This window comes from Bidens hawaiensis, unplaced genomic scaffold (genome assembly GCF_021521415.1).
Source record: "Bidens hawaiensis isolate Kalapana, Puna unplaced genomic scaffold, B.hawaiensis_p1.1 tig00046767_1, whole genome shotgun sequence".
In the NCBI taxonomy this organism is placed as follows: domain Eukaryota; kingdom Viridiplantae; phylum Streptophyta; class Magnoliopsida; order Asterales; family Asteraceae; genus Bidens; species Bidens hawaiensis.
The window spans coordinates 68634-93871 of NW_027498351.1; the positions used below are offsets into that span (position 1 = coordinate 68634).

Genomic DNA, 25238 nt, shown 5'->3' on the forward strand with positions numbered 1-25238 from the left:
TATGTCGTCTTCCATGTACTGGATACCTCCTTTAGTCTTGGTAAACTTTGTTCCTGAATCCATGGGAATTTTTAGTATCATTAATATTAACCATTAATATTAACCATGTCAGTTTCTTTCAAGATCTAATTAACATATCTTGTATGCTTAATTGCAATCTCACCCTCAACTTTGGTAACTTCAATCTCGAGATAATATACTAGCAATCTTAGATCACTCATTTTAAACTTATCTTCCATTTAAGATTTGAACAAGTAAAAATTTTTTCTTTGGAGTGTCCGTGTCTATTAAGTCGTCAATATAAACTCCAATTATTAAAGTAGAGGTTGAATTTCTCTTAGACCATCCTCTATGGTGAGGGGCTTTGAAGCCCTCCTCAGTGTCACGTCAGTGTCACGTGGGCAGTGGGAGCTTCAAAGCCCCACCCCAAAGATGTCCCTCTAGGGTGAGGTCGTCTTGTTCGTGGTTGTGAGCTTTCGCAATGCTCGACTAAGACTCGGCAACATCTAGAATATCACTAAATGTCACTTCATCCCCTGAATCTGAGTCTAAAATAACGTCGGGTTCGGGGTAGTAGTCGTGTGTCGAAGATGATTCGGAAGACATATTTTTGGAGAAAATTATACAAGTTTAAAGAGTGTAGGATATGACTTTATAGAGATTGAGTGAATGATATATATAATTTTTTTGAATTTTTTTATAGTCGTCATTATAGCCGTAGAGGGGGGGAGGGGGCACCAAAACCTTCCATCCGCGTCGGCCGTTGGGCAGGACGGCGCCCCACCACTAAAGGCGCCCCTCGATGGTGTTGAGCTCCCAACGGCGCCCGCCATCTCCCCTTTAGCGCCCATAACGATGGGTCTTAGTAACCTAAGCTTTCACCTACTTGTTTTTCCAATGGACAACCAAAAAAAAATTCTAGTACAAATTTCAAAACAAAAGGTTCAATAAAAAATAGCACAAAATTTATATAATTATAAAAGTGGGAGCAATGTGCTTTCAAATGTTGTTCTTCACGTTTTGATTGTTGTACACCATTTATTTACTTTATGTTATCGTACACGTGTATTTACCATCCCACTAGTCCTGTACCTTCACTTTTGTATTCTTTCTTTCCTTCTATAATCAGTTGCATTATTGTCAGCAAAACAACCAGCACACATTTTCTACCCTTCGCTTGACGATCAACCAACATACAACATAATTTTTTCTTCATCGGACCAGTTGAACACCTAAAGCATGTTGTCGATGACCTTTGTTTTAATCCCTGACCAATTTATGTAGTTGTTTGTAGTTGGTGTATGCTCTTGGTTTTTGTTTTTTGTTGTTGCACGCCAAGTGTATGATGAAATGTCTGTTGTTCATTGCTTATTTGTTGCATACTAGGTGTTCTGTTGATTGTTTGTGTTATATAGGGATGACAATTACTCGGGTTCGTGTGGGTTTTAGGCAGTCCAGGCCACATAACGGATTACCCAAAAATGTCCCGTTTATACATGTTCATTGCTTATTTGTTGCATGTGAGGTGTTCAATTATTGTTTGTGTTATATAGGAATGACATCGAGTCGGGTTTGTCTCGAGTTTACACAATCCCGAAAAGTTGCTCATTTTTTTGTTTGATCGTTTTCAGATTTGCTTATGATCGATTTCGTTGATTATATAGCCCCCAACTCGCCTGCTATGCAAAGGGGGGTCGGTTGCTAATTTACTTTTCGGTTTGTTAACCTTTTCACTTAGTTGTAATCACCCATATGTTGTGTATTGATTTGATGATTCTCTTTTCTTTTTGCCAGGGTTGTACATGGCTAATAGGGTGTCTTATAAGAACACTCAGCTGACTAATAGTGTCTACATCTATTTCTCTAGATTGGTATTTCTCTAGATTTTGCAAAATGGTCAGTTTGTGGCTCTTTTTAGGTGATGCATGTATGGTTGTGGTATAATACCAAGTACCAACCAAGTTATAATAATGTTCAAAATTGAAAATACACAAATATATGTTAGTAAACTGAATGAAAGAAAATGATGGTAGAGCTAAACTATCTGTTAGTCTCACAGTTCTAACAAATGCGTCAATTAAATTGACATATTTATTTATGAGCGGACCAATTGTGTCATATTTTGAGTATTATAAAGAACTTAGCTAAAAAAGAAACTGGCCAATTCGTTCAAGCAGATAAAAAATCTCCCAGATGGAACTTAAATGCGTAAACAATATATTAAACATGTGACCAACCCCGGTTCCCCCCTCTTTTTTTTGTTGTTGTATTACTCGGATTAGTAATGGTATTTTCATGATATGCATCACTAATGTTACTTCTTTAACAAAGTTGTTTTCTTTTTAATTTAATTATATTTATTATTATTATTATTATTTTATTTTGTTCTGGTGGCATGAAACATAATTCCATCTCACTCTGCATATATACATTCATTTAACTTACACAATATTGAAACATCATAAAAAAACATAGAAGCAAATAAGATCTAAGATATAACTGTCTTATGACTTTATTTCCTGCAGGCTCTTGATATATCAATGGGGTATACAGTAGAAGAGGCTTCTGCAGGCTGCAGCAATGGAGAGATGCGGTGTGTCTAACGCTATGTGGTATGCGGTATTTGTTTTTTTATCTACTTATCTAAGATGAAAATGTGTGACTGGGTAACTGGTTGAACCAGTACTTTTACGCACTGGTCAAAACAGTCGACCCAATCTACCAACGCTATTTTTCGAGTTTTTTTTTTATTTTAAGCAGTTTGTCTCACAATAATCGTGAATGGCAGCAGCCTGCATAGAGAAGCGAAAGATGTAACAAAGGGGATGAGAACACAAGTTTTTTTGCAAAACCAGCCATACTCATATAGACAATAACTAACAAAACAATTAACATGCAACAAACCATAACAGATTTGGCAACTAACAGCAGCAGACAAAAAACGTGTTCCTTTGGCAGGACTTAGCAAGTTACAAAGATGAAGATCAAACCATTTTGTAAAAAGTCTGCAAATACCATGCAAAACACAAAAGACCCTATCATATAATATAAAAAAGGGCCATATGGGTACTATCTAGAACAAATCGCATGTAGTCTACATAACTTTAATATATGGATATTCTGTGTTGCGCATGTGGTCTTTTTATTGTTTTTTTGTTCAAAACTAACTTTGTCATGCTTTTGGGGTTTATAACTTACGTATCATTTAATCATTTGATCAAAACGCTCATTAAACACAACATCTGACATCTAACCCTGCCGCATCGCGGCGGGCATGCCAACTAGTTCTAGTATAAAAACTTTAATAATAAAAAAAAACTAATACTAAATTGTCCAGCACAAAAGATATAAACAATGAAAAAAACAAAATATATAGTACAAAAATGTTGTACAACATAGAAAAAATCCAACTTTTTTGTTTCTTTGTTGTTTTTTAAATAGTATGGTCATCAAATTAAAAATAAAAATTGGTCAATTTTATGCTGAAATTGAAAAAAAAAATGCCATATGAAAAATTCATGGCCATTTAAAAAATGGACTTTGAAAAAAAAAATCAACAAAAGCGGTTTTTCATAAAATACTTTCTATTGCTCAATTTTATGCTAAATTGGAAAAAAAAATGCGTATGAAAAAATCATGAACATTTAAAAAATGAAGTCTTTTGAGAAAAAAAAATCAACAAAAAGGGGTTTCTACAAAATACTTTCTCTTCCTTTTTTTTCGACACTTTGAAACCATTAATATGAAATAAAAAGGTCAAGACTCAAGATCTCTTCCTAAACAAAACTTTCTTTTTAATTGATCATTCCCCACTGGCCACTACTACTATTTGTTCATTTGATTTTAAATAAACGATATTCACATCACATTTCATATATTTCTCTATAATTTAGCTAAAAAACACCATTCCATAAATTTATCTATCATTTTTTAAAATTCTTTCACATTCTATTCCCTATTCATATCCATAAATTAATTATTTATTATTTTTTTCTCTTTTGTCTTATTATATAGTAAATGGTGATTGGGAGATATGTGATATATTATATGGTATGGATAAAAAATGAATCCCTATATTTAGGGATTTACTTTAGTTGCCATATAACTCATCCATATAATAGGGAATGGATTGGAGAAGTTTTTTGATGGTTTTCTTAAAATTTATCCTAAATTATATGGGTTTGACAACTTTAGAGATTGGGTTGAGAATGCTCTTAGTTGTTTTAAAACACCTTTTTAAAATAGGGATATTGGTTTTAAATACTCCAAACTTTGACTCATTGATAGATAACACTCCCAACTTACGAAATGTTCTCCAACACTCCCAACTTTTAACATATTTTCTTCTGGCACTCCCAGGGTAACGAAACACTAACTTCGTTAATGTTTGGGGTAAAAAAATGACAATTTTCAAAGTTCAAGTATTAAAAACAAAAAATTGTTAATTATATAAAACAACACCACTCTTATCTTCCCTGCCCTCTCTTCCCTGCCCTCTCTTCCCTGCCGATAACCACCACCACCACCACCACCACTTACAGTCACCAACAACCACCGTTACATAATCACCCCTCTTCTATATTTATTATATAAAATTCTATATTTCCTGCGCTTATGATATTATTATATATTATAATATATTTGATGTCGCCGTCAAACCTCACCAGAGCTCTGCCATAGATGGACCACATCTCCGTCGTCATTAACTCACAAACCGGCAATATACATATGACGAATTCAATCAACGAACTCCGTAGCTTCTCAAGCGCCTTATCAGCTTTCATTAGAAGCTACGATGAGTTGAATAATCACACCGGTATTATTATTAACCCTAGGTATTTAGGTTTATTGGAAACTAGCTGTGATCGAGCGATTAATTATGTTACACGAGGTGTTGTTTCGATGCAAAACCCTAGCGCGAGTGTAGTCACGCGCGGTTATGAGAAAATTGATGCTTATAAGAAGCTTGAAGTTGATTGTGTATTGAATAATCGGTTAGAAATTAATGTATCTGAGAATGGTTATGTAGAAGTTGATGATTTGGAGAAGCCTGAAGTTGCTGATGATGTATCGGTTAATCGGTTATTAATTGATGTGTATGAGAATAGTTATGTAGAAGTTGATGCTTTGGAGAGGTATGAAATTGCTGATTGATGGTTGTCAGTGGCGGTGGTGGTTGGTGGCTGTCAATGATGGTGGTGGTTGTCAGTAGGGAAGAGAGGGCAGGGAAGAGAGGTGGTTGGGAGGAGGGGGTGTTGTAATATATAATTAACAAAATTTTGTTTTTAATCCTTGAACTTTGAAAAATGACATTTTTATCCCCAAACACTAACGAAGTTAGTTTCTCGTTATCCCGGGAGTGACAGAAGAAAATATGTTAAAAGTTGGAGTGTTGGGGAACATTTCATAAGTTGGGAGTGATATCTACCAATAAGTCAAAGTTGAGAGTATTTAAAACCAATATCCCTTTAAAATATTTTTAGAGAAAATGTCTTTATTATTATTATTTTTTATAGAAAAGTTTTTTTATTAGTTTTTAAAATAATATTTAAAAAAAATGTTTTCTTGCATAAAGTTTTTAAAAACATACAAAAATAATTTGTATTTGTATTTAGAAAAACTACTGCTATTGGGCAAGCCCTGAAGGCGAAATTTGAGAGTTTTTGATGAAGTAGGGACGGATTTGAGTTAATGAAGGATTTGAGTTGATAAAGGTGTAGATTTGGGTGTTTGAACTTTGAAGAAGAAGATGATTGTAACATCCTGCTTTTGATAAGAATTAATAAAATAAATTTCGTTCATTTTATAAAGTGTCGTGTGTCGGTTTAAATAAATAAACTAATAGAAGGTGGGCTTGGACTTTAGAAGATGGAAAATAAGGAATGGAACGGGCCTTAGGTCCATGGGCTGGAGGGAGTATAAATACCCCTTAAACCCTAAACCTTTCCATTTTTATCCATTCTCTACACCATAGCCTACACCTTGGAAAACACACACACCATCCTATAACCCGAACCAAGATCCGAAGTCGAAACCCAAGATTGTTGGTGCTAGATCGTTGTGACGAACCAAAACAACATCAAAGACCAGCTCGTGTTCGAATACCGACTCGTCTAAGGTACGTTTATATTTAGAAATCGTTCATATAGGTTCGGTTTGATTAAGGAAATCATAGATCTGTGTTAGTTTGTTATAAACGAATCCAAAACAACAAATCCTATGGAAATTGGTTAACATTTGATGGGTTAATTGTAAACCTAAGTAAACCCGTAACCTATATGCCTAAATCGCACCCCTTAAACATTGATGTTAGGCCGATTTGATGGTTGGGGTTTGTAGGCGCTGGTCAGACGATTCCGTTGATACCAAAATCGTGATATTTGGTTAAGAAACGATGGTTTAATTGCAGATCTAAGATCTGTTGACTATTTGCTGTTCTTGACGATTTTGACTTTGACCCTTGAGTCAAAGTCTGGATAAGAACTATTGGTGATTCGTTATGGGTTATTCTTTAGCTAGTTCGTTATGGGAGCTTAGCGAATCAGAGGGTGATTCGTTAGCTAGTTCGTTATGGGAGCTTAGCGAATCAGAGGGTGATTCGTTAGCTAGTTCGTTATGGGAGCTTAGCGAATCAGAGGGTGATTCGTTAGCTAGTTCGTTATGGGAGCTTAGCGAATCAGAGGGTGATTCGTTAGCTAGTTCGTTATGGGAGCTTAGCGAATCAGAGGGTGATTCGTTAGCTAGTTCGTTATGGGTGCTTAGCGAATCAGAGGGTGATTCTTTACGCAATTCGTTAAGGGCAAAGTAACGAACTAGGAGTTTAATATAAAGACAGAATGGTCCCTGGACTTATAAAAGAATTATATAATTACATAACAGCCCTTGGAGTTTGGCAATTTATGAAAGATACCTTTAAAGGTAAATGAGTAACGATTAACTAACCAGGTAATGACTTAATGAAGTAAAACAGCTTAGACGTGTAAGACTAATTAAGTAGCAATGAGATGACTAGAGCGGTACTTAATACTGTAATTATTATACAGTTAGTCGTGCACAGCTCAAGAAGGGAATAACCGTAAACGGTGAACGCAACCGCATTGAGGTGAGTTTCTAGCCCCACTTCCTTGTTATGCTTTCGGGGCTGTGTGCATACTCGAAGTGATAGTTAATACACTTACCTTAAGTGGTAAGTGTATGCCTCGTATGATTTATGTATGATGATTTCTTGACGGCGCATGAACGATCTTCGGATATTGCATGTACCGTTAGGTGGTAGTTAAATATATGATTGATACGTATGATGCAAGATATGATGTATGTATGAATATATGACATATGCATAATGTATGTATGTTATGTTGATGGTGCGTGAACGCTCTTCGGAGATTGCACGTATTGTCAAGGAAATTATGTAAGGGCAGGTATGGTACAGTAGCATGAAACAAAGGAACCAGACCCTAATACTATCTGTGATGGTAGGGACCAGACCCTAATAATATCTGTGATGGTAGGGACCAGACTCTTATAATATCTGTGATGTTAGGGACCAGACCCTTATAATATCTGTGATGTTAGGGACCAGACCCTTATAATATCTGTGATGTTAGGGACCAGACCCTTAAAATATCTGTGAGGTTATAGGGCGAAAGACTCTTTAAAACGTATGATTATGTATGTAAAGAAAGTATGAAGGTAAGAATGAAAATATATGCACTTATGTGTGTATGAAAGAAAGTTAAGAGGTTAAGCATAAAATGTAAGAAGGTATTGTATGATTATGTGATTAACTAGAACGCACTCAGCGTAGCTGACTTTTAGTATACACGCAGGTGAGTAGAATGAGGCAGGTAGCTTGAGGATGACACATGGCAGAGTTGGACGAAGCTGGCATCTGAAGATTTTGCTATGATGTTTTATTTTAAAAGACTATGTTTTGTTTTTAAATGACTATGAATGCTCGATAAGACAAGAATTATGGTTATGGAATGTAATGGTTTGAATTTTTTTTAATGTTCCGCGAATGTTTTAATTAACTCTGATATTTAGAACTGCGTTTATGAGTAAATCCAACACGAAAGTAGGGCTACAGGTAACGGGGCCTTACAATGATGCTGAAGATGATGTAGATCTTAGTAGATAGATATAATTTTAATATTCTTTTTATGTTATATTTTTTCTTGGTATAAATGATCAAAAGTGAATAAAATAAGAAATGGACTAAAAGGACAAAGATACCCCTCATTTAACGCTGTAAAATAAACCGAGTTAACGCTTTGGAAGTAAATAACTAGAAGTGGGACACCTCGATTGTCCATATACACAAAATAAACTTTTTAGACGAAATTCACATTATTAACCAAACATTAAAGACGATTTTGATACTTTACCATCATATAAATTAGAAATGAGAGCTTGGCGCTGCTGAATCATTTTAATTACTTTGTTTTTTCCTAAAGTTTTGATTATTTTTCTTTAAATATGTAAATTTTTTTTTCCTTCTGCTTTAGTTTCGATACCCTAACAAACGTAATTAAAACTGATCGAATTCGCATCGTGTATTCACCAATTCTCAGGTTTTACCAACCGAATAAAGTTCTACCTTATTTTAACGCTCGGGACCCGTTTCAATATCAATACCGGTACAGCACTATTCGATACATGTGCATTATTTTATTGGGCTCTTGAAGAACACAACACATTAATTGGGCCAATAATAATATTAACATTCTTCACAATCACAATTCAATAACCCGAGCGGGAATCCAACACATTTTGAATTTCTTCATTTCTTCTCCCTCCACACACACACAGTTCTCAATTTCTTCATCCATTTCATCTTATTCTTCACAATTTTCAAAAATTGAAGATCTGGGTTTGCTTAATTCCACCTTAATTTTTCTGGGTTTTGTTCAATTTCACAATTTGAAGATCTAGGGTTTACTCACCACCGTAATGGGTCATCGGATCTGGTTCAAATGACAAAGAACGATAAAGAAGCCACCACTTCCGACGCCGGCGGCGGCAAGTTTCACACCGTACAGGCCCACCGTGATCTGCAGTCAAACTGGGAAGTTGACCTTGCGAATAACCTTCAAGAGTATCTGCTCAAGATCTGTTCCGGTGAGATTGTTGGTGGTCAAGATGATGGTCAACTATCGGTCAACTTTGCTGAAGGTTTGTGATTTTAATTTAAAAGTTGGTGACTTTTTGTTTTTAGGGTTTTTTTTTATTAATAACAATTGTGTGTTTGTTGTAATTGTTTGTAGCTGCTTTGCTGCTTCAAGGGTCAGTTCAAGTGTACAGTAAGAAAGTTGAGTATTTGTATTCTTTAGTGTTACATGCTTTGGAGTTTGTTTCTCAACAGAGGTAATTTTGTTTTTGTAACTATTAATGAGTATAAAGTTTAATCTTGTTTGTTTATTGTTTAATTTTGTTAATTACTTTTTAATAATTTGTTTTAAAAATGTTGACTTCATGTTACTCACACACCCTTTAAGCTTGTTGTTCATTTCCATTTATTTTTATTTTTGCCATTTGAAACTGCGTAAAAGCCGCCATTTTGATGTTTCATGTTTGTATATTAAGAGTCCAATATTCTTGATGAGATGTGTGCTAGCTTATTAGGCGTTAGACCAAACAAAATATTTATTAGTATGTGATTAAGGGTCGAGTTTTCTTAATGAGTATTGCGTTAGTTTTTAGCTCTTAGATTTAACAAAATATTGATTTGAGGGTGGTTTGTGCGGAGTACTTAATTTATTAACACGATATTGATTTTCGTCTGCTAATTTTTTTGGAGATTTATTGCATTTATTATTATTAGTAATATTTCATTTATGAGACGCCTATTGTTCAAAATTCATTTCTTTGGTCACCTTTGTTTTTATTATATTATTAGCTTGCTTCAACTGATAACTAATCAGTTTAAGAATGTTTTAAGGATATATTACCAAAAAATCTGTTATTCATGTAGAATATAGACTAAACAATCAACACACCAGATTACTTTCCCTTGTATGTAAGAAAATAGCTATAACTGTTCAAAGATTGTGTTTTAATATTACACCTTCCGTTCTGATTGTCCTACCCTCATTTCAAATGTTGTACAAAACTACAAACTTGGTTTGATTTTTTAAATTTGATACTGAAGTAAATCTTTTAGGAAAAAAGATTGATATTCATACTATATTTGTGCGTACAATTATGCAGTCACTTTCTGATTAGTTATATAAATATGTAATCAGTCAGCAACTTGATCAACCCGAGAATTCACCAGGCCAAGAAGAAGAACAAAATGGTTCAGGTTCGGTCAAGGTTCCTGTTGAGTCAGATGATTCTTTTTGGGGCTTAGATGATATCCCAGTTGATCCCAAGAACTCGCTGGATAATTTGAATGACAGAAATACTCTTGTAACCGCTTTCGTAAAGCCCCCTGCAAATCTAGTTGTACTTGAAGGTGATAGCATAGATGTTACTGGAGAAAGCGGGGAGTTAGAATCTTATTTGGTATGCAAAAATGTGAAACTACGTTTTTTTAAAAGAAATTTATTTTTGCTTTTATATGAAAGAAGTTATTTTTTGTTGCAGTTAGCAACAAGTGATCTTTACAGGGATTTTGTGCTTTTAGATGCAAGTGATGCGGTGGCAGTTGATGAGTTTTTGGGTTCAAAAGCTAATGATACATATAGCAAAAGTAAAAGCGGTTTTAAGGTTGGAAGTAATTCGGTTGGATCTAAGTCGCGCAAGTCGTTTATGTCACCTTCAAGACGGTCTGGTGGTTCCAAACATAAACTATCTGCTGGAAAGACGCAAAATCATGATCCACTTCAATCTCCATTTGCTGATAATAATCACTTTGAAACTAATGACAATAATACAAAGGCGCATGATGTTAATATGGACCGTGATTTTGACATGGATGATGGGTTTTCACAACCTGAGCCATTTGATGATTCAGATGAAGAGGATGATGATCCGTGGAAACCTTTAAATCCTCATGAACCGGGAAAGTTGAAAGTAAAGCCATTCAAAAAAGGTTATCTTGTTTTCTTTGATTAAGTTTTCCATCAATTATGGTATTAGCTAGAGGTTCATGCATTGTTCGGTCTTGTGTATTGGTTAACGTGTATAAATTAGTCAAATGTGTAATGAGTCGGATTGAGCTTTTACTCGGACCACATTTTTATAGAATTTGAATCTTTCTATAATTTATAGTGTGTCCAGGGATGTAAATGAGCCGAGTCGAGCTGAGCTTGTATAAATTCGAGTGTGGCTTGTTTAATATTTATTAATTAATTTATATACATTTGTAAGTATTTATTTATATATATATATATAATTACAATCTTTATAACATATTACATGTTATTTAATTAATTGTATAATAATTTATTTAAAGTAATATGTATTATATAAGTGTATATTCAATACATTAAATTAAAATTATATAAAGGAAAGGCTCATTTACGCTCTTAGTGTCAGATATCATTCCCAAACCATATCTTTTTCTATAATATTTTTTCAAAAAGAAACTCATTCAAGGTGTTTAATGCTTTATATACACACTATATTTCCTTTTAAGTTAAAGCATAAATGATAAATCTATTGAATTTGCCACTTATATTAGTGATATTAACTTACTTAATATCCACTTAATTAATTTACTTGGTTCAGTTAAAGCATTCCGAAAAAGTTGGCCAAAACCGAGCACCAAAGTTTCTATAACTGAAGAATTTCCACTTGCAAAACTGCATGGTCCAGTCAGTGCAGATCTCCAAGAAATATGGGAGGCACATAACAATATTAACAACAGTGATCAAGAACCAAAGTCTCCACCATTATACGAAAAGGTGTGTTTCTAGAAATCTATAAATAGTTACTTTTTTGTAAGGTTTTGATGTAACTGTTAACTTTATTTTGTAGCTTCGACGATCGCTTGTATTAGGAGATCAGGAAAATGTTGACGCGTTCGATAATAATAAAAACAGTGAAGATGATGAGTATGATAACGGGGCCGCTGATTTTGTGCCAGATGATTTTGATATGCCAGACATGAATGAAGACCATTTTGACCCTAAAAAGGTTAGCTTGTGTCACGTTTTTATAATATTGCATGATACATTTACATTTACTTAATGATTATAATTTTGCAGAACGTTGATGAAGCCACTGAATTTGACAATAAGGAACCATTTGAGCATGAAGACCCGAATTCACATGTGAATCTTGAAGATTTGTGTCGTTCTCATCTGGTGAGGCCGTGAAGGATGTTTTTCTTTGGCATTTTATATTTTTTCAGAGATTCATTAATATATAAACATTACATACCTTTTAAAATTCAGGATTCTTTGCTTATTGCCGAGACTGAGAAACAGAGTGCATTGGCAGCTAGGGTTTCAAATTGGAAACAGAGAATTGAGAAAAATATGGAAGAACAAGTGGGTTAATTTATTTTTATTTATATATTATATTTTTAGTTTTTGTTACATACCAGAAGTTAATGTGACATTAAGCTTATTGGTTATATTTTATGAATGAATTTATCATATAACAGGATGCACGACCGCCATTTGACATTCATGAATATGGTCAACGCACTTTGGACAAGCTTTCACTAAAATCAGATGCCAATAGTTCCTTATCTTTCACTGATGTTGTTGAAGGTCAAGAAAAACATGACGTGGCTCGCACGTTTTCTGCACTTTTACAGCTGGTATGTTTATGATTTTCAAATTTTGTTTACCTTTTTACATATTCTATAAATAGTTAGCGTCTTCGTTGTGATTATTATAAATATTTTTGTATAATTGTAACTTGATTTTGAGTATATCAACTTAGGAGATTGTATGCATTAAAGTTAGGGTAAAATGCATGAAATAAAAACAAGTTTAACAAACATATTTCATGCATTTTACCCTAGGCTGTTGGGCTTGGCTTAGCTCTGGTTGTTTAACGTTTCGAGCTCTATTTCTTAAACTCGAGCTTGTCTTGTGAGTTATTTTTCAAGTTAGAACTCAATTCGGACTCGGCTCATGTATTATATATTAATTAATTTGTATACATTTTTTGTATTTATTTCCTACAGATGCTGTTCAATTTTTTTTATTTCCTATAGATATTATAGCTGTAAATATTATTTATTTATCTTATAAAAACATATATAATAATTATTGTATAAATAATAGGCTTGCATGCCAATTTAAGCTCGATAAGTGAAACTTAGGCCTAGGCATGTCTATTGACAAGCTTATTTTTGGCTCACATTTGTTTAAGCTCGGCTTGATTCGAGATTTTTGCAAGCCGACTTCAAGTAGCTGCCGTGCAATTTGGCTTGTTAATATGTTGAAATAGTAACTCTGACTACATTGTATCAGGTGAATAACGGAAATGTTGAGCTTATTAAAAGTGGGACCGGTGGTGAACTTGTTTGTTACACTGCTAAAAAACCGTTTCGTGTTCGTCTTCTTAGCAACAAAAAGAGAGCAGAAGTGCAGATTAAATCAGCCAATAAAAGACCCAAGGCTCAATTGCAAAGAGGAAAAGAGAACCACGGGTTATCCACCGGTTCACCATCGTCATCATCGTCGTCGTCGTCTCAGATGTCTGTAAAGCTAGGACATGTTGGATCTAGGTGCACCCCGGAAGGCAAGCGGAGACGCAGGTCAAGACTGGTTGACCCTGATGGCTTGAATTCTGCAGGGTGATGTTGGGAACATTTTGTATTGATTGTGTTTGACATTGTGTATGACAAGAGGTAGGCTTGTAACAAGTATTTTAAATCAATTTAGATTTCTTTTTCCTATCTTGTAAACATATTTAGTTGTAACTTATTTAAACTTTAATTCAGCTTCATGTTACTTTTCAATGCTTAGAGGGAAGATGAAAGCTATCATGAATATTTATGAGAAAATATAACTTAAAACATGAATAAAATAAGTATTGTATTCATTTTAGTATCTACTTGATACAAAATTTCAACTCTGAAAATAATATATTTTCTTTTTAAATCCATATTAGTTTAAAGTTTGTGCAGAGATAATTACATGTACAAACTTGTATTTTTAATGATTGAGCTAACTTAAACCTTGCTGTAGATATCTAAAATCCGCATTGACTGCCATAAAATGGGGCAAGAGTTTACGAGAATTAAGTGGTTAGAAGAAAAGAACAAAATGGATCATTATTCATATCCATCAAATAACAATTTGGGAGCTTGTTCTCCCTTTCTTGAGTTCAAAATATACTCTTTTTAATGTTCGAATATATGGTAGTAACATTTATGTCCTTATAGGTTGTCTAATAAAAAAACATTCATCTTATGCTTTTACACTGTTATGTTATTTAAGAGCATCCATAACGCTGGACGCTCATAAACTGTTATATTTGTGTCACATAAGATTTCATGTTTTTCTAAAAAAACCCAACTTTCTTTCACAACACCAAGCCTCCACAAAACCCACTTCACCAACAAACTTCCTCCACAACGCAAAGGTTTGTTGCATGCTAGTTTGTTGCTTGCCACCTAGGACGGGCGATGCTCTAACCTTTATCTCACACTCTTTCTAATTCACATTATATGACACGCGTAGGAGCATCTTCGGCCCGTTGAATTGGGCCAGGCTCAAGGATAGATCTAGTAGGACTGTGTCTGTACCAAATGATAGCACGTCATGACATCATGCGGGTATGGAGCTAGCAACGTGAGAATGGCGGGCCGTGCAAGCTTGGACATTAGGAGTTGAGGAAGTGTAGGGCTTTGTCTTTCTTTTATTTTTCTTTCTTTTTTTTCTTTTCATTATTAAAAAATATTTAAATTTGATTTTGACGATTCTCTTAATTTTTTTTGTGTTATTTTCATTTTTAAAATATTTTTCTTGTCTCATCTCTAGGGTTTTTTTATTGGTTCGTCGGACATGAATTATTCGTATAAAAAAATTTGACTTTCACGGAAATTGATTAAGAATCGTATGGATTTAACCGTGTGTTCTTGATAACGATTTGTTTGCATCATTATATCTCCCGTCATTTTGTTCTAATAATGTTGTATACGTGCATCTTGAAACACATTGGAGTAGATAGTTGATATGGTGTTGAGGTTACCCGTGAAAGGTGTTAGCAAGGAGGCAGGTGCAATAAGTCCAACCGTGAAGGCCATTTAATATGATCACGACCACAAAATGCGCCCCCTCTGCGCCCACCTTCCCCACCATTTAACGCCTCACTAGCAATACCTCATGTCACATTAATTAATCACTTACTATATTCATTTTTGTTTACTAATAAAAGTGTACGATTTATGGTGTAATATAGTTATTAAGAAATAGATATATACTAAAATTATTAGCTTAATATCATTTACGTTTTATAAAAATAACTGAAATATGGTTCCTGTGGTGAAGCCCAAAACGCAGGTGTCATTCCTGTGGTGCCATTTTTGCAGATATGGGACATGTGGTGGTCCTTTTTTTGCAATCCGGCCCAACAGTTAGTTAACGGCTGTTACTTCCGTTAGTTTCAGGGGTATTAATGTATTTTCACCCCTAACCAAAACCCAACGCCATATATACCCCCCTTTTCGCAACTTACAACCCTAAATTAACGTTCCCGTCGCCGTCGTCTCCCGCCATCCCGCCGATCATACAAATGGCTTGGATTTTTGATGCAATCCTTAATACCACGTTTTTCACAGGTATCAGAATTCACATTTTACCTCGTTAATTAGTTTGTTCGATTAAATTCAGTTTTAGGTCGATGCTTTACAACTGAGACGATTATGTTATTGATTTTATAGCTGAGATTTAGCTGGATGTTAGCTTTGATCACCTGGAACTTGAGTTGGCAGTTTTGGTGAATACCCGGCTATATATATCTACAAATTCTAGTTTCAAGCAGGTGGTCAGGATCAAATCGAGTAGGGTTTAAGTAGTTGGTGGTTTAGGTGTTTTGTATATTATTAACTTAACTAGTAATGACTTAAACTGGTAATCATGTATTTTGTATTATATCAACAACTAATTAGGACATTTTGTATTAACTTAAGTAACAATATATTTATGCATGGGCAATATTGTATTAACTTGTGTATGATAAATATGGGTGTGATTGTGTATGTATCTATGTATGTTTGTTTTTGTGTATATGAATTTGTAAAATTGTGTGCATATAACATAACTAGATGTATGTGTGACCGTATTAAGGAGTCAAGTGCTTTATTTGATTTTATTAGGTGTATGTATGTATAGTTAGATGTATGTATTTATAATTAGTATGTGGAATTAGATGCATTTGTTGACTTTGTAGAACAACAATAACAAACTAATTAATTAAGGAATCAAGTGCTTGCAATGTGTGTATGTGTATTTATGCAGGGGTATAACAGTCTTTTTATGTATATATGGTTGTGTGCGTATGTATAACTGTATGCATCTGTGTATGCATATGTATGTGTGTATCCGTGTGTACATGCATGTATGTATGTATTGTATGGATTTGAATGCATGTAAAGTCACAGTTTGACTTAGGAAAGTCAAACTATGTAAATTTTTGATTTCATGTCAATTTGGTTAATTTTATACAAATAATCAGTTTAGATAGTCAAGATTATGATTATTTATGCTTAGTAGATTGTAATAAGCAGCTTACAATAATGGTCAGTGGGTCAAAGATAGTCAACCATAAAAAGTCAACATTCGATTGGAGGGAATATATGTTAACAGACCGAGACTCCAAATTGTATTTCAAAACCACAGGGTTGCAAATTGCAAGGGCAGAACGTTTTTTTTTTAGAAGAACAAACTTTGGGTTCACGGCGGGAGCCCGATAGTAAAAAAAAGTGACCACCAAAAGGCACTTATCTACAAAAAAGTCACAACGGGATTGAAACCTGCGTTTTAGGTTTCACCACAGGGATCATAATTACAATTAACTCAAAATAAAATAAATACAATTCGAAAGATATATTTCAGAATGTAGGATGTAGACGCTATCCGTGAGCGGGCTCACCGTCAATGTGACAACGCAAGTTGGAGGAGGAAAATCCAATAAGAATTTTTCATTTTAAAATTATTAAAAAAAATAAATATGAGTAAAATTAATTATAATAACACAATATTAAAAAAAAACAATTAAGATGTCAAATATGTTGTGAAAGACGAATTTGAAGGCCAAACAGGTTGGAAAGACGCATTGAGAAAACAAATAGGCTATGAAGGACGCGTTGAAGCCGATACATATTTGTAAAAGACATTTCTAGAAACTTAAATTTGAGGACATAAATAAAATATCTTAACAATAAAAAACATTTTGGGTTTTCTATTTCCTAAATTCATTAAAAAAATAACTTCATTCGTCCCATTAAAAGTGCCAATATTTCATTTTTTATTTGTCAAATTACAAATGTTTATTTTTAAAATTTATTAGCCAATTTCCAAGTTTATCATTAAACACACACAACTAACATTAATAAACAATATTGATTGACCCAATTTTCAAGGACATTATTGTCTTTTGATAAGTAAAAAAAGTAATAACTCAATCTAATTTAAATTTTTTGTTTTTTAAATCATGACACTTTTAATGGGACGAAGAAAGTATGTTTTTGAATAATAAAGTAAGTTTATTTTTTCTAACAAACCGTAAAACCATGAAAGCCGTCATGTTTGGCCGACCTAACCAACATCACCGGTTCAATTTGTCTTTTTTCAAAACCATAGTTATTAGTTCGACTCAAAACTTTTTTAAAAACCAGCCAAAGAGGACCCCCTCCTTCCCATGTATTTATTACGTAACAAACCCATCCCCACCCTCAACCTCAATTCCTCATTCTCACTCACTGACCACGGACTGTGAAATCATGACCAACAAATCCTCCCCCATTTTCACTCTTCATGAACCTCACCATTTCAATGACTATGGCTTCGACCCTCAACTCGACTATTTTCAGGTCCATTTCTTCATCACTTTTTCTTTCAAATAATAATAATAATAATAAAACTGAAAAGTAGTTATTACTTCGAAACAACAGGCAAACAGGTCTTCTTAATAGTGTTTAATTTTACAGGTGTTACAAGAAGCAAGAAAACACAAACACGAGTCTTCTTCCTTCAGGTTCGCTATAGACAACCTACATTTCAAACTTCAAAAGCCATTCTCCAAAGACGACAACAGCAAGAAGATTAAAAAGACCCGTAAACGTTGGTGGAAGAACGCGCTCCATTTCTTCAAACGCAAACGCACTTCCTCCACTGACCGCGTATACAGCGGCCCTGGGGCTCGTACCCTTTCAGGGCCGCTGTATTTGACCAAAAGCAGAACCGGGTCTTCCACTTCCACCCCGTACCACCGTACACCAAGCAGCAGACCGTTATCCGGACATGTTAACATACCCTACATTAATCTCAACGAACATCAAACTCACACGAGCTCAGCTCCACGCATGCCAATTTACTTGGTCACGTGACTTCATTAATTCAAGCATTGTTCATTGGGAAAATCACCGTAATAGCGATGTTAACTATAATAATAGTTATCATAATAGTCACGGAATTTATTAAATTACGAGTCACATGAGTTTAAAGAATGCCGGGCGCAATAGGTGATGTGTTGCTTCATATGGACCAGAAGAAGACGTACGTTGAAAAGTTAAAGCTATTTTGATAATTTAAAAAAATAATATTTTTATATTTTTTTTTGGGTTAATTTAATTATTTTGATGAGTTTACTTTTTAAACGTTAGAGGGTTAGAGGGTACGACGAAAGTAGAATATTGGTTTTATTACCTTTTGTGTTTGATTAATCTTTTAGCAAAGATACACTTTGTCGTTAACTGAACGCATAATTTGACCAAAATCATGATTTTTTTTGTTTGTGTGTTTGGATAATTATAATCTTGGGAGAAGTGATTGGTAGTATCCGTTGGTTTCCGCAATTACTATTTGTCCCTACATGAACATGCTTTGAGACTTCTACGTACCGTTACAAGAAACATGTTCGGTAACGAAATTTGAGGGGCCATTACTGGGAAAACTAGGCATGTTGTGGGGTATAGTTCAGAATCAGGACGTTTTTGTTTCAATGAATAAGACGACGGAAGTTACAACACGGCTATTTGAATCGTTTTTAGTATTGTATTTTTAGTGGGATATATTATTAGAATAGCTAAAAATGAAATGGTTGAACTGGTCTAAATTGCATTTTTGATTTCAAATTTGTTTAAATTAGTTTCTTTTATAATTTTTTATATAAGTATTATTATTTTATTTTTTTACGTCTTTTATATATAATTTACTATAAAACGATTACAATAGAGTGGCAGGCAAACGGGCAACAAGCTGCGTCGCAACCCCGTTTTGAATAGCAAAGCCAATCCTGCTAAAAACGAAGCTTTGGGACCTAGGAGCTGAAGAGGTTCCGTGTACGACATGCTGAACCCTACTCAAAAAATTCACAGCCTCTGGGGCTAGAAAACCAAATGTATCAAAGGTGAATGGTAGAAAGACATGTTGATTATCTAAACAAGCTTTCTCGTGTTTACAATTTTGCCCGATTCAGCCTTCAACGCAGCCTGCCCCACAACAAACCCACGGTCCCTAAGCCCAACAAGAGGAGACACTCCTGTAAGATCCACACAAACGTGTTTCCCCTGCCCCCCCAAACACAAGAATATCAGCTGGTTGTAAAGTAGACCTCCCTTCCAGAGGATCCGTGAGAAAGTTAACAGGGGCCTCCTTTTTAGCAGAAATCCCTGCTCGTTTGAAAACATCAGGCATAACATCCCTAACCAAATCATGTCTGTATTTAAAGCCAGACAATTCTTTGCAATGCACCGCATGGTCACCAAAAGAATTCAAACAGGCCTTGCGACAAATTGGGCAAGGCTCATCAGTCGGGAACATAGGGATCATTAATCGGTACTTAAGGATAACCCGATACTCTAAACCCGACATACGTTGGCCTAATCTTTCAATGGGGATGGCCGTTAGAAAATCCTGAGCCCGAGGAGCCCGAAGGCATTCAAACACCGCCTTTTGGCGAGGGGATAGATCAAACTTCACTTCTAAACTCTGGACGATTCCACTAAATAAGGCACTCGCCACAACATGTTGGGCTTTAGGGGGGGGGGGGGCAGTGTCCTTATTAGAGAACCCGCTAAGATCAAAATCTGGAAGTGAAGTACGTAAACGATCCATCGCACACCTATAATCAGAGTCCAACCCATAAATATCACAACCCCGAAGAATATGGTCTTGCAAACACCACGATTGTGCTCTCGAAGCCACAAAAGCATATGTAGATACATCCTCGGCCGAACATAGACCCTACCCCCCATAACGGGTCGGAAGTGATGCCAACTTCCATTGGAAATCCCCAAAGAACGGACCTCCACAACCTACGATGTCCTCAATCGCCCTTCGAAGGCCATTATCAAATATAGAAACAGCTTCCCCCACATACATAGGTTGGCACGTTCTCAAACCGAACAAAAGCTTTGCGACTCCCAGACATGAGCGAAGCAAAAGAAGCTCGCATTAAGGATCCCGAAGTCTTGGGAGACAGCTCATCAGTTCCACAGCACTAGATGCCCTTTTCATAGCCAAACTGCTGATAAACCCCGCATCCCGGCTTACAACACCTCCAAGGAGTTTCATGCCAAGCACCGGCTTTCCAATCCCGCATCCCGTATTATTATTTAAATATTTGAATTTAGAGTACTATGTAGAAGTTACTTTCTTTCTAGTTAATTAAATTATAATGGCGCATTGTCATTCTGTTTAATGGTATGCGGTGATGGTTGAGGTTTGAGATTATGGCGGCGTTACTATTTTATGGTGTTTATGATAATTATAATCCCGATTCGTTAATGATAAAACCGAGGGGTGGCTAGGTTGATCTCATGGGGAGGATAAGGGGGAGATCAAATTCAAATATATTATTTAAGTTTTATTATTTAAAGTTTAAGTTTATCTTTTATTAGTTTTCTAGTTGTAGTCAAATTGTGTTTGTTAGGTTTATAAATACTATTGAGTTTTTCATTATTAAAATAGAGAAAAGAAAATAAAGATAGTTGAAATTGAAGTCAAGAAAAACCATCTCTGCATCTCTCGTTTCTTCTTGTTCATTCCGATTTATTAAAGCATCACACCATTTATTATTATTTGATACAATCTCTATTATTCTTTACTACAAGTTCAAGTTGACCAACAACAATAATTAATCACCAATTCCTTGGTTCACAACAGTTGCACGACGAAAGATTTTTGTTTCCAGTTTACGATTCAAAAACATAGAATAATCCAAAATTAATAAATCCAATTAATCTTCAACAATTGGTATTAGAGCGTAGGCGATCTATGATCTTTGGGATGAATAAGAACGGTGTAAGGCGAATAACCACATCCGACCGACGGGAAACAATTTAGCCGTAAGGAGTACGGCTCACGTTTTTCCGATCAATCAACGAAGAAGACAGTGACTATGGGAGACGCGGTATCGGGTGCAAACCAAGTTGTGCAAGCAAGGGAACCAAGTTCAACTTCGCTGCAGTGTCCGAAGTTAACAAAAACCAACTACAACACGTGGGTTGTAATTTTGGAATCGATCCTTGATGCTCAAGGATTATTGGAGGTGGTGTCCGGAGAAGCCCTAGACGAGAGAAAAAACAAGGTGGCTAGGGCTATTATTTTTCAAGCCTTACCGGAAAACGTGTTGATGCAAGTTGCAAGAACTCGTGATGCTCATGAGATTTGGGAATCACTACGGGTTAGATTTCTCGGTGCTGATCGAGTGCAACAAGCTCGCTTACGATCGTTAAAGCGAGATTTTAATCAATTGAAGATGGGAGAAAAAGAATCCGTTGAAGACTTTGCCGGGAAGGTAACGGAATTCGCCTCGCAATTTGATAGTTTGGGTAGTCGGAAGGAAGAACATGAACTCGTAAAAAATTGCTCGATAGCGTTCCGAACCGTTTTATTGCTATTGTAGCAACTATTGAACAGTGAGCCGATCTTAACACTATGGTGTTTGAAGATTGTATAGCAAGGTTAAAGGCTTTTGAACAGAGAATCAAAGGCAAGGAAGCATTGGCCGAGATGGGAAAATTATTGTATACCAAAAACGATAATCAAGGAAAAAAAGGACACCGATTATGATCGGAAAAATTATGCTCGGGTTCGTGGCTCCTCGGGTTATGACCAACGGGGCCGTGGAAGAGGACGTGGTTGAGGTTCGAGTAGAGGAAGGGGTCGCTTTAATCAAAGCAATGATAACCGAAGAGACGGTAACCAACCGAACACGAACAACCAAGGAAAAGATGGCAATCAAGGTAATAATCATAAAAATGGTAGAGATAAAAGCGGTGTTCGGTGTTATAATTGCAATGTTTGGGCCACTTTGCGTGGGAATGTCCGAGTCCACCGACTCATTAAGCGAATCTTAACCAAGCCGAGGCTAAGCCGCCAACTCTTATGATGGCCTCAGTTGAAGTTGATAAAGATCAGGTTATGTTAAACGAAGAGAAGGTTCATCCAATCCGTTACGCAAATGACTCGGTAAGCGATTTAATTTGGTATTTAGATAATGGGGCGTCTAATCACATGACCGGATGTGAAACCCACTTTGCCCAAATTGATTATCGAGTGAGCGGTTTGGTGAAATTTGGAGACGGGTCCAAAGTGAATATTAAAGGGAGAGGTTCCATTATTTTTCATTGCAAGAATGGTAAGCAACGGGTTATGAATGACGTTTATTACATACCTGACTTATGTAGCAACACATTGAGCATCAGTCAGTTAACCGAAGAAGGGTGTAAGGTTTGGATAGCAAACAACCACTTGTGGTTATATGAGGAAGTAGATCGCTTGCTAATGAGAGTCCCACGTAATATCCCCAAAATTTTGATCTAAATTTGACAACTTAAAGTTGAGGGATAAAAAATAATCTCAAGATAAGTAATGAGAAAATATTAAATAAGGAATTATAAAAAAAATAAGGAAATAAAAATATTTCCTAAGTTAAAGTTTACTTACATGAAAGAAATAAGAAAACTCCATCCCACATGGAAGGATGCAAGAAAGTGGAAACATTCCACTAAGGTATAAATAAGGGAAATGGAATCCCATCCCACATGGAAAGTGGTAAAGAAATGGAAACTCTTTATAAGAAAGACATTTTCCATAGTAATATTCTTTTATGAATATCATGCACCAAGTAGTCCTAGCGGAGGGTGCGTAGCACCCGACGCGCTCGGGCTAGGACGAGGACGACGGCGACGGCGAAGGGCGTTGGGCTCAATGTGGCGCACTTTGCACTTCGCACGCTCGCATCGCCGCGAGCCGCCTTAGTATTTTTGGACAACGAGAATTAGACTAGAAATGTCAAGCTATCAAAGACGAGGGACTAAAAGTGAAAAATAATGGCCGTGATGAGTCATCAACACGTGTCGCACTCCGGCGACACGTGGCAGCAGGCCAGGACACGTGGCGCAATGTGTCAGACCACGTGGCGGACGTGTCAGGCCACGTGGCGATATGTGTTGGTCGCGGTAGGCGATGGAATCCGGAAAGGAGCCCATCGCGGTACGCGATGGGACTCAAAAACGGCTATAAATAGGGTGGCCATGGCACATTCATTTGACACACCTCTCACTCTCTCTCTAGAATTACACTCTCTCTACATCGTTTTGCGTGCCAAGTTATCGTTTGGCGTGCTGAACCTCGTAATCCGTGCAAAACCCGGTGTTTCCTAGAAGTGCGTGCCACTCAAGAAACCCGACATTCCGTCTCGAAGTACGTGCACGACCCGGCGACCAAACATTGCCTCGATTTGCGTGCCAAAAAGAGTTGATCAAGAACGCCTCGATAAACGTGCATAGAGTAGAAGTGCTGCCCGTATAAACTTAGGAATATCTAACTCCGAATACCCGTGCGAGGTAAGGGGTTCTGCCTAAGTTATTATATTATTATTATAAATGGCTTAGACCATAGTCGGAGTTATAGCCAAACCTTGATTACAATTATGAATTATACAACTTTTCTTAAGCAATGGTTATAGTTAAAAATATAGTTTCTTCTTGACTAAGAAACATAAGTGATTATATACCAAGGGTATAATAAATAGTATTTCTTTATTATTAAGAAATATGATATTCAAAGAATAATGTATAAACGTTTCTTCTTCAAGAAGAAACGTAGCATATGATTAATAAATAAAGAAGGGGACTAAAGGTCCAAGTGTTTTATAAACAAATGCTTTTTATCAAGGTTAAAGCTATACAAAACAGACTAGAGGTCTGAAGCTAGATCGATGATCTAGTTATTTATACAAATGTTATTCTCGTACTATAGGTCCGAGGTAACAAAACAAGAAGAAGGAATCAGAAAACAGGAATCAGTAACAGAAATTGATTATAAACAGAAAAGGTGAATACGCCCCAAACCTTTTATAATGAGTCTGAATGTTTGCATAGGATTTACGAATCCTTAAAAACTTTGTGTACAATAATAAGAAACGGACACTCTGATTAAGAGTATACATGTGTCTGGATCCAAATATACATGATGACTCGGCATTTCTCCGAGGCCATGCATATCATCAACATGCCTCTGAAGGTCTACGGGACTGTTCAGAGAAATGATATTGTGTATATAATTAATTGTACATGGTACTTAGGGTAATTTGATCCCAATTTAGTTGGGTGCCTAATGAGTAGTCACAAAGGTATTATTGTTGGTTTCACAAAGGCATTGAAAAGAGATTTTAGAGTCAGCGTTATTCACCAGCTTTGTGCTGACGTATTTTTCCTCTATGTTAAAGGGAAACAAGAAAGGTTAGACAAGCAAGAAGGAATAGAAGATTGGAGTTATAGTCATTAGATGCTATCTGATGACTCAGATATTTTATTTGAAAATATTATAAAAGAGTTATGTTTTATAAAGAAACATATTTAAAATATTAAACGGGTATTTAAACCCGAGTTTTTAATAATAAGTTTTCAATATGATTTTATTAAAGACTTCCGCTGAAATAAAACATGCAACTCTGATGTATTTATAAAAGTGGTACCAGCTTGTGGTCACACGCCTAGGCCCTAAAGTGGGGTGTGACACGATAAGTCCAAACCGTCATTATAAGATTGAGCTCAGAATTGGAACCCCGGTATGTCTTTTAGCTCCCGTTAAAGACCAAGGATGGCTATGGCATGCTAGACTTGGTCATGTTAATTTTGAAACATTAACAAATATGAA

The 25238-nt window shown here is 35.7% G+C and overlaps 2 protein-coding genes across 3 annotated transcripts; both read left to right on the top strand.

Annotated features, from left to right (window-relative positions):
• Window positions 1–8817: 8817 nt before the first annotated feature.
• LOC143596622 (condensin-2 complex subunit H2-like) lies at window positions 8818–13895 on the top strand. 2 transcript variants are annotated; one of them, XM_077075350.1, is made up of 10 exons: window positions 8818–9174; window positions 9267–9366; window positions 10245–10506; window positions 10588–11035; window positions 11674–11849; window positions 11923–12081; window positions 12153–12251; window positions 12342–12437; window positions 12554–12712; window positions 13374–13895. In XM_077075350.1, exons 1-10 carry the CDS (start codon window positions 8976–8978, stop codon window positions 13701–13703), a joined length of 2028 nt encoding a protein of 675 aa, XP_076931465.1. In that variant the 5' UTR covers window positions 8818–8975; the 3' UTR covers window positions 13704–13895. The 2 variants fall into 2 exon arrangements, with proteins under 2 accessions (XP_076931465.1, XP_076931464.1); XM_077075349.1 differs by having other exon boundaries at window positions 10245–11035.
• A 3774-nt stretch (window positions 13896–17669) lies between these two features.
• On the top strand, window positions 17670–18511 carry LOC143596621 (uncharacterized). The gene is made up of 2 exons (XM_077075348.1): window positions 17670–17941; window positions 18059–18511. Exons 1-2 carry the CDS (start codon window positions 17852–17854, stop codon window positions 18455–18457), a joined length of 489 nt encoding a protein of 162 aa, XP_076931463.1. The 5' UTR covers window positions 17670–17851; the 3' UTR covers window positions 18458–18511.
• The last annotated feature ends 6727 nt before the right edge of the window (window positions 18512–25238 follow it).

What these genes read in the sequence shown, in the direction of transcription:
- LOC143596622 (XM_077075349.1), top strand. Translation starts at nt 8,976, where the DNA reads ATGACAAAGAACGATAAAGAAGCCACCACTTCCGACGCCGGCGGCGGC. An exon ending in CTCCACCATTATACGAAAAG is followed by an intron (nt 11,850 to 11,922) that starts GTGTGTTTCTAG and finishes TTTATTTTGTAG; the next exon opens with CTTCGACGATCGCTTGTATT. An exon ending in TTTCTGCACTTTTACAGCTG is followed by an intron (nt 12,713 to 13,373) that starts GTATGTTTATGA and finishes ACATTGTATCAG; the next exon opens with GTGAATAACGGAAATGTTGA.
- LOC143596621 (XM_077075348.1), top strand. Translation starts at nt 17,852, where the DNA reads ATGACCAACAAATCCTCCCCCATTTTCACTCTTCATGAACCTCACCAT. An exon ending in CTCAACTCGACTATTTTCAG is followed by an intron (nt 17,942 to 18,058) that starts GTCCATTTCTTC and finishes TTAATTTTACAG; the next exon opens with GTGTTACAAGAAGCAAGAAA.